At 43.5% G+C, this 13,953-nt stretch overlaps 1 protein-coding gene across 14 annotated transcripts in view; it reads right to left on the minus strand.

The window, feature by feature from the left end:
• Nucleotides 1-11,682, minus strand: part of MEI1 (meiotic double-stranded break formation protein 1) — a 73,132-nt gene extending 61,450 nt beyond the window's left edge. For 13 of the 14 annotated variants that reach the window (XR_005365546.1, XM_038550398.1, XM_038550399.1 and 10 more), the window contains exons 1-7: nt 11,450-11,682; nt 8,569-8,692; nt 7,717-7,767; nt 5,851-5,924; nt 3,877-3,982; nt 3,150-3,353; nt 2,316-2,446 (exon numbers count right to left, since the gene is read on the minus strand). Coding sequence is in view for 13 of the 14 variants with exons in the window: in XM_038550398.1 (XP_038406326.1) it covers nt 2,316-2,446; nt 3,150-3,353; nt 3,877-3,982; nt 5,851-5,924; nt 7,717-7,767; nt 8,569-8,692; nt 11,450-11,623 (864 nt within the window). In the remaining variant the exon portion in view is untranslated. Of the gene's footprint in view, nt 1-2,315; nt 2,447-3,149; nt 3,354-3,876; nt 3,983-5,850; nt 5,925-7,508; nt 7,560-7,716; nt 7,768-8,568; nt 8,693-11,449 lie in introns of those variants that run through there. The other variant, XM_038550401.1, reaches the window with a different exon arrangement.
• Between the last annotated feature and the right edge of the window lie 2,271 nt (nt 11,683-13,953).

The raw sequence follows: 13,953 nt of genomic DNA on the forward strand, positions 1-13,953 counted from the left end.
CTCAAGCATCAACCCTTCAGAGAGGCTCTGCCTGACCACCCAACCTGTAGCTGGCCTTCCTCACTATCTCATCTCCTATTTCCTTTGTAGCAAAACAAGAATTACTTTGCTTGCTCACTTACTCGTTCATTACCTGCCTTTCCCACTAGACTGTGCAAAGACATGGAACTCATCTGTTTACATACCATGATATTCCCAGTGCTTAACATAGTGACTGACATATAACATTAGTGCTCAGTGTATATCTGACTAAATGAATGAATCAACACTGCAATAGCAGAGCCACAAACATTGACATTATATTCCCAGGGACCTGAATTTTGGAAGAATAAGTTGATTATCAGCCAAAGGCAGGAAGGAATAACATTAGACTCTGACAAAAATGCCAGAATAGAGGTAAAGGGATACATATTTTGGTATTTTGTTCATTCTGAATTTTTTGCATTAACTTTGATTTTTTTCAAAAAATTGTATTAAAATACTAGCTATCTTGATTGCTGAGTTTTTTAGCATTCCCTTATATTTTGCACCAAAGGCAAGTGCCTCCCTCATCTAACCCTAGCCCCAATCTTGCTGGTTGCTGTTGTAAAATAATACATTGACCATCCAAAATTGTCAAGAGAACAGTCTCCATATATGAATGGAGGCTAGGACCCCTAAACCAAGACTCCTATCTCTATAAAGTCATGTCCCCCTAGGAAAGTGCTCTCTAATCTCTGTCCCTGCCACCATTATGCTGCCTTGGTGCACTGTGAGGACACAAGACCTTGTGCCCTGCTGAGCCTGGGATCAAATGTTCTAATTAGATGTTACCATGGACTCCAGGATGGCAGCAACAAAATGAGCACAGAAAAGAACCCATATGAGGTTTTCTGGCTCAGATACACAGGACTTGCTCTTCAGAGTTCACAGGCCCTGCATGGGTATTTCTAGAGGCATCCCAAGGAAACAAGGAGGAGCGGTTTACACTGGCTTTTTAATACCTACCTTATCATATCCCCAACTCTCCCTTTCCCACTTCTGATCAGGGTTCCTCCTCTTTCCTACAGAAGAAGTGCCACAATCTGGTCAATCAATGATATCCCCAATATCAGATGAGGATAAATAGTTCTGCCAAGCCCTGTGCTGAACACTGCAGAGAGATCCAGCCAGACTCAGGTCTTGTCCTAAAGAAACTCTAAATAGATCAACCATAATATGGTGAAGTAAGCACTGTGACATAAGGCACTTTCTACCTAAAGGAACCAAGAGGACAGGGAACCCTATAGACCTTGAAGGATCAAGAGACAAAGGAGAGGAGAAAAGGCTTTAAAGGCAAAGGGGAAGAACACCCACACAGGCACAGAAACAGGCTGTCCTAGTACACGCAAGGCCAGTGAGAAGTTACATATGGCTGGAGCACTGTGTTGTGGGGTGGAAGAGATAGGCTAATAAGGCTGAAGGGGTAAGCAGGATCCAGAGAAAGAGGGCTCTAGGTACCAAGCTAAGAAGCTTGAGTTTTATCCCTAAAACAACTGAGACAGCATTGTTTCTGTCACTGCCTGTATTCTGCATTATTAGCCAGCCTAGACATTAAGATGTGTATCTGAGGATTCACAACTGAAATAAAACCTACAGTTGACCCCTGAGCAGTATGGGTCTGAACTGCATAAGTCCACTTACACATGGATTTTTTTTCAATAAATATAGTACAGAACTATAAATATTTTCTACTCCTTATGACTATCTTAATAACACTTTCCTCTAGCTTACTTTAAGAATACACTATATAGGGCAGCCCGGGTGCCTTAACAGTTTAGCGCCACCTTCAGTCCAGGGCATGATCCTGGAGACCAGGGATGGAGTCCCACATCCGGCTCCCTGCATGGAGCCTGATATGGGACTCGATCCAACAGCCTGGGATCAGGATCTGAGCCGAAGGCAGGCGCCCAACTGCTGAGCCACCCAGGCGTCCCAAATAAATAAAATCTTAAAAAAAAAAAAAAGAATACAGTATATAATACATATAATATACAAAATTTGTGTTAACTGACCGCTTATGTTATCAGTAAGGATTCTGGTCAACAGGGTGCTATTAGTAGTTACATTTTGGAGGAGTTTAAAATTATATGCAGATTTTCAACTGCACCAGGGTCAGTGCCCCAAGCCCTGCATTGACCCCTTGGGTCAACTCTATTTTCAGTACTCTAATAGCACATTGTTTGGACCAGTAAGAAAATACCTTGGAAATCTTAGGTAGGAGTGATACAAGGTCCAGGAACCATTTGGGCTCCCTTGTTATTGAATCTAGAGACCAGGAATCACAAGACAATCACCTTTTTGAGCACCAAAGGCAATGAGGTCTTTCCTGGTGTCCCCTCAACACCCTCCGTACTTTCTGCCAGTGCAGACTTGTTCATGATTAGAGACACAAAGAGATCATACTTCAGCAACTGCCTCAGCAAACCTAGGAAAACAAAAGGGTCAGGAGGTGAGGCAAAAGGAGTATAGGCACAAGAGTATACCCAAGGTTGCCCCTAATACATTCCCTGGAAACTTCTTCATGTCTCCTTAAACATCCCTGAGTGTGTGTGTGTGTGTGTGTGTGTGTGTGTGTGTAAGATTTTACTTACTTACTTATTTGAGAGAGCACAAAGCAGGGGCAGAGGGAGAGGAAGAAGCTGACTCCCTGCTGAGCAGGAAGCCAATGAGGCCCAATCTAGGATCCTGAGATCATGAACTGAGCAGAAAGCAGATGGTTAACCAACTGAGCCACCCACACACCCAAAGGCAACATTCTTAAGATGTCACACCAACTCTAGGCATCTGTCACAGTTTGTGCATCTTATCTCCCAAACCCATGACTTCTACCTTACAAAGCAGCAAATTTCTCCACCACTAGAGAGCTAACAAGTCTTTTTTTTTTTAATTTTTTAATTTATTTATGATAGTCACAGAGAGAGAGAGAGGCAGAGACACAGGCAGAGGGAGAAGCAGGCTCCATGCACCGGGAGCCTGATGTGGGATTCGATCCCGGGTCTCCAGGATCGCGCCCTGGGCCAAAGGCAGGCGCCAAACCGCTGCGCCACCCAGGGATCCCCGAGAGCTAACAAGTCTTGAAGCAAAATCTCAAAAGCTTTCTCTCTTTTCTCTCTGGTCCTATGTCTTACCCAAACAGTTGATCTGTAGCTCCTTTGTCTGGGCACCATCCAGGGTGGAAAGGAAGAGAGGACACAGCTTCTCCCGGAAATGGCCCAAAAGCATCTCAGCTGCCACTGGTGAGGAGTATAGCTTCCCATAGAGGTAACAGACAGAAGCTTGCACCCCTTCATTGGGATACACTAAACCTCTCAACAGATGCTCCATCAGATCACCTGTCCAGAAAACAACCAAGGGGCCATGGAAACCTCACAATGTCAACCGCTATATAAAACTCCAAACCATTGTACCCAGTGGGGTAGTAATGATAATCCCTTATAATCCCCCATAATAAATGATTTCTGGGCACTTAATCAAAAGGGAAAACCAAGACTTAGAGAAGTTAAGTGATTTACCCTTGGGTAAATACTCTGTGAGATATTCATTTGCATTTTACTGATAGAAAAAAAGTACTTTTATATTCCAGAATTAATTCCTTCTTTCACCCAAAGGAGAGTTCAGAAGTAGGTACTTAATTAGTTTGAGTTAACATAATGAACAAAAATAGCTCAAGATCAGAGTCAAGAAATACTTTTTTCAAGTTGGCCAACATAGAGCACATCTTGCAGACAGGAAAACTAAAGCCTAAAAAAGGAAAGTAATGACTTCCCAGGTGTGTATAGTGAATGGATCACCCAGATACAAGTGTGATCAAAGCAGGTAAAGGGTAGTGGCAGCTTTTCCCCAGAGGTCACTCACTGTGCTCCATTACAAGCTTGTCTGCCAGGAGAGGGACGGCATCCACCAACTTGCCGAGAAGGGTCAGGGTGGCCAGGCTGCCTCGCATGGAGGGCATGTTACACAGCTATAGAAAGTGAACACACTCCATTCTATAAATTAGGATCAGGACAGATTCCCCCACCGAAATGCATCTTCCTCTATCCACACCAAAGCCTATACTGTATACGTCTCTCAACGCAATCAGTAATCAGCCCCTTTAACTAAGTGTCTATCTCCCCTATTGGACTGGGAAGACCTCCAGGAAAGGGGCTGAGTCCAATTCCCCTCAGAGTGCTCAGTACCTCGCTCAGTACATGACTGTTAAACTGAACTAAAATTAGCATATTTTGTCTTCTACAGAGCCTGAAATTGCAGGGTGAAAGTTGGGAACATCATAAAGACAAAATTCTGGCTCAGTACAGAAAAAAAAAGTATTATCATTATCATAGCTATTATTGAACACTCTATTTGCCAGGCCCTATGCTTGATGGTTTACAGGGAGAGTTGATAGTATGTTTTTCTCCTGTTCTAGTGACTAGCTATAGCATCTTAAGTAAGACTCTTAACTCCCCTGGTGGGAAATAATAATAGTATCAACTTCATAGGGTTGTTAGGACTAAATGAGATACTGCAAGTAAACCACCTAACAATGCCTTGCATATAGAAAGTGCTCTAAAGGGTTAAGTGGTATCATCATAATGACAAGTATGGATATACATATAATTGTATATAATTATGAATTCAATCTGGTGTATAATCATATGGAGAGTAATAATAATGAAATTATAATTTAGTATAATTTTTTTAAATTTATTCATGATAGACACAGAGAGAGAAAGGCAGAGACACAGGAGGAGGGAGAAGCAGGCTCCATGCCGGGAGCCCGACTCAGGACTTGATCCCGGGACTCCAGGATCATGCCCTGGGCCAAAGGCAGGCACCAAACTGCTGAGCCACCCAGAGATCCCAGTATAATTTATAATTACATGTTGTTCTTGGGGTTAGATGAGCATCTGTCTTCCTTTTGCAAAAAAATAAAAAATAAAAAGTGATTCTGATATTATTCCTAAATCTTTTTTTTTAATAAATTTTTATTTATTTATGATAGTCACAGAGAGAGAGAGAGAGAGAGAGAGAGAGAGAGGCAGAGACACAGGCAGAGGGAGAAGCAGGCTCCATGCACCGGGAGCCCAACGTGGGCCAAAGGCAGGCCCAAACCGCTGCGCCACCCAGGGATCCCTTATTCCTAAATCTTAAACACAATGCAAGTTGCTTGTTGAATTTGTGTTTTTGACTATCTTGAAGAAGGCAGGTTAACTACTCAGTGCTCACCTTAGATGCTGATAAAAGCAAATGAATTCAGTATAAAATATTGTATACAACTCCAGCCAAAAAAAAATACCAAGCCAAGACATAGTAAACAGATTTCCTTGATAAACTGATCAGGGAAATCTGTGTTGTACTTACAAGAGTATAGAAAATAGCCATGGAGGGGCAGCCTGGGTGGCTCAGCGGTTTAGTGCCACCTTCAGCCCAGGGCATGATCCTGGAGACCTGGGATCGAGTCCCATGTCAGTCTCCCTGCATAGAGCCTGCTTCTCCCTCTGCCTGTGTCTCTGCCTCTCTCTGTGTCTCTCATGAATAAATAAAATTTAAAAATTTTAAATAAAAAAAATAAAATAGCCATGGGATGATTATGTTTATGTCAGCACACAGAGGTAGCATTTGGAAGGTTGAAGGAGGAAGGAGGGAAGCTATAAAAGTAATGGAGTAGCATCAGAAAACCCAGGCCCTACCTCTGGCTCTGCCACTGACTCAGTGACCTCACTCAGGCAGGTCCCTTTCTCTCTCTGTATTTCAATCTCCCCACCTATCCATCCAAAGAGGGGTGGGCCCAGCTCTGATATCTGAAGATTCTGAGGGGTACTCAAGAACCCACAACTATTTACTGACCTCTTTGTGGCACTCATCCAGCAGGCAACAGATGGTCTGTTCTAACTTCAGCTGAGTTGTAAGCTGGATAAGAACTGAGCAGACACAGTAGCATTACTAATCAGAAGACAACCCCTGGCCCATATTTCACCTTTCATAGCCCTTCTACTCAAAGCCATTTTCTTGTGGTGTAGTCTTTTCTATCTCAATTGTGTACATATCCAAACCAAAGGATTTCTGGCTTCTTCATTGTTTTATATCAGTGGTTCACAATTAGGCTGCACATCAGAATCACCTAGGAAGTTAAAAAAAAATACTAATGCTCAACTCCCACTCTAGACCAATCAAATCAGAATCTCTAGAGAAAAAGCCTAAGCATTTAGACATTTTTAAAGCTACTTGGAAAAAGAAAAAGGAAAAAAAATAAAGCTACTTGGGTAAGTCTACTGGGAAACTAAGGTTGAAAATTTTATATTATCTCTACTTTTTTTTCCTCCTCACAATTTGCTCCTTCATATACTAGAAAACAGAATTATGGGTGAGTTCCCATGCCAATAATTGCCTATATTATCTCTCAACCCCAAACTCATCCTTGTATACAATCATTTGTGATGCTTCTGCTGGTATGTTTGAGGAGCGGTAAAGAGGCTGGCTCTGCAAGTCTGGGAAAAGCTACAAATTAGATTCAGCTGTTGCTGCAGGAAGACTGCCACTTCCCAGGTAAAGAAGTACTCTAAAATGATAGAAACATGAAGAAGGCAAGCAGGAAACAGTGGGAAAGAAGCAAGTCCTGCTTTCTCTCTGGCTTTGCAGTCTCTACCAAGTACCTACCACCTCAGTAAAGTTATTGGGGTCTGATGAAGGTGTCCAAGTTACACTGGCACCATCCAGAGGTGGATGGCTTTAGGATTATAGCCCCACTCAAAAGTGGCTAAATGGCGAAGGGAAATCTCCCCATTCCTGCCAGTAGTCAGAACTTCAAGCGGTACATTTGTTTGTCCACATTATTTAGACTGAGAGACGGTCAGAAGTATATACAGTTTATGACCTGTTTATGATCTGTTACAGCTGCTGTGTGGTTGGATGGTCATGGATGGAGAGGCAGCCAAGCAGCAACTTCTCCTCAGAGAAAATTTATGTTTTAATAATTCCAACCTCCTTTTGTTTCCCCAGGTCTAAGGGTGGGAGCTGCTTTCTGAAATTGCTACCTCTGTGAAAACTTGGTGTTCTCTTTTTGCCTCCAGTTAGCCAGTTAACTATTCTTTAAAGTTTTTTCCCATTGAAATAACTTGTGTGGTTTCTGATTCCTGAATAGACTCTGACACAATTCTTGCTCTTTCTGCAAGAATCCTCCTATCCCAATGCTCTTGTCTTCTTTCTCCTTGAGCCCTTTAAAGTTTATTGATTTATTTTAGTAATCTCTATACCCAACATGATGCTAGAATTCACAACCCCAAGATCAGGCACTCCACTCCTTGGGCCCTTTATAAGTAAACTGACACAGTTCCACAGCTTTTTTACCATCACCTATGTGCAGACAACTTCCAACCAACCAATGTAGATGGAATGAAAACAGAGTTTATACATGCCTTTCTAACAGTGTTTATCAGTTCTCATTATTTGCCACCCAATCTCTCCCCCGGACTGTAAACTCTTAGAGGGCAGGAACCATGTCTTACCTATCTATGCATTCCTAGTGTCTGATACCGTACATGGTACAGAATAGGTGCCTGAGAAAGAAGTGCATACTTAGTAATTGACAAGTGAGTCTTCTTGATCTGTTTCTAAAATGAGACATTTATTTCATCAAGGTCTCAAACAACTAGAGCTGCAATTCAGGCTAACATCCCCAGCTTCAAATGCTAGGTAAACAGAGTTTCACCTTACCTTCAATACAGAGGTCTGTAACACTCCCATCTTCCACATTGCATAATAGCTCTTGGAGCCAAGACAAGAGAGAGGGGGATGGTTCATAGTTAAAAGAGAAATCCACAAAGGCACGCTGTAAATTCTAGACTAATAGCAGCTTTAAGCAATGTCCCAGATAAATGCTATCCTCAACACCAAACACCTAGACTTTCAGTGACCAGAGCACTCTGGCTTTAAAAGGATAAAAACAGTCAATGTGGCGCAGCATAAAAACTGAGTGCTCTGGAGTCTCTAATAGACCTGGGGTAAAATTCCAGTTCTGCCAGTTGTTAGCTATGACTTCTCTTAGCCTTGGGGATCATCCTCTCCCCCTTAAAGGACTGTCTTGGCAGATAAAAGCCTGAAAAGCCTCTAGCACAGTAAAGTACCTAATATGAGTTAGCTCCTCTTCCTCCCTGAAAGGGCTCTTTCCACAGGACATTATAATTGTATTAAAAGAAGGGACCTTTTAATCCATCTCAGGCACAGGAAAGGGGAAGTAATTCAATCAGGGTCACACCAGGACAAGGGAGTCTAGTCTGGATCTTCTGATCCTGTTCAAAGACCAGAGTGGACTCTTTGAAAGATAGCACATTTCCCATATTCATATTCACACTTTTACTAACCTCTTGGGTGTAGTAAAGCCAGTTACCATACAATGCATCATGTGTCTTAGAAATGGGATCATTTCTTCATCATTATGACAAAACAATTTACTAATAAGTTAAACTGCTGCATGGCAAAAAACCTAAAGACCAAGACCATTTCTCCAAACCCAAATGTACATGCTATCCATGCAAAATTAATGACAAGTTTCCCCTTTAATCTTACCAAAAAGCATGCTTATGAAGTGGATACAGATTCTCTGGTCCCGAGCCACCAGCGGCATGACCAGGGAGGCATGCCTCAAGAGAGCATCTTGGAAGCAGGACAGCACATGCTTCTTACGCACCAACTTGAGGCAGATGAAAAAATATTCAGTAGCAAGCAAGTCTCAGCCATTCTGAACCCAAACAAATAATCTCTAAACATAATTACAAGATGATTTTGGAAGGTTCATCTAAACTATGGTAAGGTCATAATCCCTGAAGAGAGTATAGGAAAGGGCATCATTTACACTCAGGAATCCATGTATTTATACAGAGGATTATACATGAGCTAAGATTTCTACTACCCTATATTTACAGAGCACTTTACTATTCACAAATCACTCTTTTGTCTGCTAGCTCATTTAAACCTAACAAGTTGGCAAAAATAGGTATTATTGTCACTACTTTACAGATGAGAAAACAGAGGCCCAGAGACATTCCTAAGGACTCAAATCTGTCTCCAACCAGCTCTTGTCCAAGGTTAGTACCCTTTCCACTTCAACAGTCCAGGAGAGTAATTCTGGAAACCCTGCATGAGCCTCAAAGAGGTCAGTAGAGGGGATCCCTGGGTGGCTCAGCAGTTTGGCGCCTGCCTTTGGCCCGGGGCGCAATCCTGGAGTCCCGGGATCGGGATCCGGTCCGCGTTGGGCTCCCGGCATGGAGCCTGCCTCTCCCTCTGCCTGTGACTCTGCCTCTCTCTCTCTCTCTCTATGTCTATCATGAATAAATAAATAAATCTTTAAAAAAAAAAAAAAAGAGGTCAGTAGAGAAGTGCGTCCTTCCATTCAATATGGACATAAGTCTTCACAGTCAATTTACTTCCCAGTACAGGGAACTGGGTAGTAGCTGTGTAAAGTGCTCAAGACAGTAGCAAAAGTTTGATTTAAAAAAGGGCAGGGGAGGGGGAATGCACCAAGGATAGAGCAGGAACATGGGTACAACTAACTACATCACCCTTTCAACTGGGGAGAGCTGAAGCTAAAAAAAAAAGTGCATTCAATAAAAGATGAAGGTACATCTCCTGTTGCCTGTAACCTGTGTGATTGCAAATCTCATGTATTCCTTCACCAGTTCCTCCCACACATAATACATTAAGCTAGTGATCTAAATGAGTTACTCAAAAAATTTCGATGACTCACTGTCACCCATCAGATTAAGTCCAAGCTCTTTAGCTTGGATTCAAACTCTTGGAGGAACTCATCTTAACCTGGTTTTTCAATCTCACTTCCCTCAACTTCCATTCTAACACTCTGATTACTTCCCCAAACCCATCCTTGCTAATACTTACTTCCTGGCATAAGCTCCCCCATCTCCTCTGGTCTAAATATTAAATATCACTCATTTTCTCAAGCCTAATTCACATGCTTCCTCCTCTAAAAAACCTTTTCCCAATTTCCCTCCCTATCCCAGCAGCAGTTGACCACAAATATGTCTATTTACTAAATTCCCAGTAATTTTTAGCCTTCTCATTTTCTCCCCCACATCAATCTTCTTTCTTTATCTCTGACTCACTATCCAAGAAGGGCAGCCTCAGAACTTCTGGCCTGAGTGAAATCTCAAGTATAGTCAGCTAGCCGGCAGTTCTCAGAGCATAGCCTGGGAACCCCTGACGGTGCCCAAAATCCTTACAGAGAATACAAAAGATCAAAATCACTTTCATATAATACTAAAGATGCGGTTTGTTATTTTCACTCTTTTTCTTTCACAAGTGTACAGTGAAATTTTCCAAAGATTACACAAGCAGTATACAACCGATGAAATGCAGACCAGCTATCTTAAGTTAGACATTAAAGAGACTTGCCAAAAATGTAAAACAAAGCCATTCCTTTCCCCATCTTTTTGGTTTTGGAAAATATCATTATTCTTATTTAAATTACTTCTGCCACAGAACTGTACGCTTATAATGGTAGATTTTACATCATGAGTATTTCGCCACAATAAAACCAATTATGCTAATATGTAATCGACTTACTACTATTCTTAAAGTAGTATTTTGAAATTGTTTTCACTTCTAATACAGTAAACATCAGTGGATACGACCCACATAAAAGAAGCTCTTTGGGATCCTCAACACATTTTACAAGTGTAAAGGCACCCTGAGAATAAAAAAACTTGAGAACCATTGATCTAGCCCATTCCCTCTCCCTCCAAGGCGGGAATTCCCTTCCCACGAATCTGAGAGGAAAGAGATCTCCCGCACTTTTCTTGGATGCCTCCACGGACACGAAGTTCATTACAAAGGTGGGTAGGCAGTGAGGAAAAAAGGCATCCCATTTTCCAGCCAGCTCTGCTTATCAGAAAGGTCTGTCCCTCTTCACCCCACACTGCCTGGCTTTAACTTCACGTGTCATCTCTGCCATCGCAGAGTCCAAGGCAGAGACCCCTCCCCCACACTTATACCCTCAGAAGTCTGAAGGGAATGAGGGGCCTCCCCCGCCGCGCGAGTACCCGGCCATGGGCCGAGCCAAGGCTAAATCCTGGAGAAATGGCAGGGCAGCCATAGAGAAGGGAAGGGGAGGAGGGCATGCGTGCCAGCGAGTCCCGGAGGGGTGGGGGCTTGGGGTGGGCACGAATAGGCCTAGCTGAGGCACAGAGCCAGGCGCAGAGGCCAGTCTGCAAAGGGCTACTCTGCTCAGGGCGGGGCGGCCTGCGGGGTAAACCGAGGCTGAGGTGGAGTCGCAAAGGCGGCAGCTGTGTCCTGGCGAGGGAGCAGGCCCGTTCAAGGGGTAGATTTAACGAAGCGAGTGGGCCCGGTTTAGAAAAGGTGCGTCTGGTTCGAGGGAGTTGGTCTGGGGAGGGAAGGCCCAGTTTGGTGGGGGGAAATACCGGGGCCCCATTCGCACCGATACGCAGGGCTCCGGCAGCAGCTCCAGCATGCAGGCCAGACAGAGGCGCGGGGGCACGGGCAGCAGCCAGCACGGGTCATGCCGGTAATGAGCCCTTTCGAAGAGCAGCGCCGCCGTCTCCTCGTCCCTCCCGGGCCCGGGAGGGCCTCGGGCCGCGTCCCTCACAGCCATGTCTTCCCCGGGAACTCCACAGCCACGGCACCAGCACCGTTTCCCGCGCAGCGTGTGCGCAAGCGCACTGGAGAGACCGCCCTCCGCCGCGCGCCGGAAAAGCGAGGTAATGCGCCTGCGCAACCCGAGTGCTACAAGGTCCTGCAAGCAGCCGCCCACGAGGGCGTCTGAAGGGCGCCGGCGAGGACTGGCGGGTGTCTGCTCAGGACAAGGCAGTTTGCTGAAGGAGTCCTCAGGGGTGCTCCCTGCCCCGTGGGGAGCTTGCTGCTCCCTCTTCTTCTGCCCCTTCCCCCTCATGCGTTCTCGCACTTGATCTATCTCAAATAAATAAATAAAATCTTTAGGGGGGGCGCCTGGGTGGCTCAGTCAGTTGAGTCCGCAGGAGTTCGCCTTCACCATTCTGTAGGTTGAAAAATATTTATAAAGGAGCTATCATTAAGCTTGAGAAAGGAAAGAAAGGAAGGAACTCGACTATCAAAAAATTAAACGATCTCAAGGATCTAAAAGCTGTTAGTATTATTTTAAATTTACGTGACCCCTTCCTCGAAGAGTCTAAGACGTTTCCCATTAGATATCCTCTCACAGAGGGCTGCAGGGCACTTGAAGCTTTGTGAGCAGCAAGGAACACTGCAGAAGAAAAGATTGTCTACTGTTAGACATATTAGCTGTAAAAGTCTATCAATCTACAAGGACTTATTTAGCACCAGAGTGTCCAGCAAATGGCTAATGGTGATGGGGGTAAGTTCAGGAGGTGTTTTCTACATTCAGAAGCAGTATGACAGTACAAAAAATTATTTCCATGGCAAAATAGTTCAGAAAACAATGGTTTATTGCGCAGTGTAGCATTATGAAGTAATGTTTGAGATAAATAGGTACTAACACGGACAAGTTCTTATTAAAACTGTGCACAAAAGATGCGGAATTATGTATACAAGTATGTGAAATAAACAAGCAAAAAACATTTATTCAACACATCTTAAGTACATTATAGCAGTAATACATAGTCAACGAAGGCAATGAGAAAAAATTATATTTTGATATATTTTCTTTTAGTCTATAGATTTTTACAACAGTAACATACAAAAGTTTGTAAACTGCTTCTCCCAAAAGAAAAACATATGTACATCTTCCATATCATTAAATATTATTCTGTATATTCTTTTTTTTAAGATTTATTTATTTATTTATTTATTTATTTATTTATTTATTTATGATAGACACAGAGAAAGAGAGAGAGGCAGAGACACAGGCAGAGGGAGAAGCAGGCTCCATGCCAGGAGCCCAACGCGGGACTCAATCCCGGGACTCCAGGATCACGCCCTGGGCCAAAGGCAGGCGCCAAACTGCTGAGCCACCCAGGGATCCCCCTATCCTGTATATTCTTAAAAAGTACGTATCCTTTTTGACAAAGTTTTGAGCCAGGAACTGTGCTAGGAGTTAGAGGATTCAAAAGTGAGCAGGAGGGACTCCTGGGTGGCTCAGTGGTTGGGCATCTGCCTTAGACTCAGGGTGTAATCCCGGAGGCTAGGATTGAGTCCCACATCAGGCTCCCTGAGAGAAGCCTGCGTCTCCCTCTGCCTGTGTCTTTATCTCTCCCTGTGTGTCTCTCATGAATAAATAAATTTTTAAAAATGAGCAAGAGACCATTCTTGTCCTCAAGTTCAGTCGAGGAGACAGATGAGCAAATTATTGCAATAGAGTATGTTTGTATTAGTTATCTATTGCTGGGTAACAAATGACCCCATGAGATAAGTTGAATGGTGACCTTCAAAAATATGTCTCCATGTCTGCTATGGATTGTGCCCTCCAAAATTCAAATGTTGAAACCCTAACGTCTAATGTGACTATATTTGGAGAGAGGGCCTTTAAAAGATATTTAAAGTTAAGAGGTCATAAGGGTGGAGTTCTAGTCCCATATGACTGGTGGTCTTATAAGAAGAGGGAGAGGGGCACCCAGCTAGCTAAGTCAGTAGAGCATGTGACTTTTGATCTCAGGGTTATGAGCTTGACCCCCATATTGGGTGTAGAGATTACTTTAAAAATATTTTTTAAAAGGGGGGCACTTATTCATTTAAGCTTCTGCCTTTAGCTCAGGTCATGATCCTAGGGTCCTGGGATTGAACCCCACGTCGGGATCCTTGTTCAGTGGGGAGTCTGCTTCTCCCTCTCCCTCTGCCTGATACTACCCCTGCTTGTGTTCTCTCTGTGTCAAATAAAATTTTTTAAAGAGAGAGAGAGAAAGAAAGATCTCTCACTTCAATTTCCATATACATGCACCAAGGAAAAGCCATGTGAAGACAGTGTGAAGGCAACCATCTGCAAGCCAGGAA

The sequence above is a fragment of the Canis lupus genome, chromosome 10 (assembly GCF_011100685.1).
Source record: "Canis lupus familiaris isolate Mischka breed German Shepherd chromosome 10, alternate assembly UU_Cfam_GSD_1.0, whole genome shotgun sequence".
In the NCBI taxonomy this organism is placed as follows: Eukaryota; Metazoa; Chordata; class Mammalia; order Carnivora; family Canidae; genus Canis; species Canis lupus.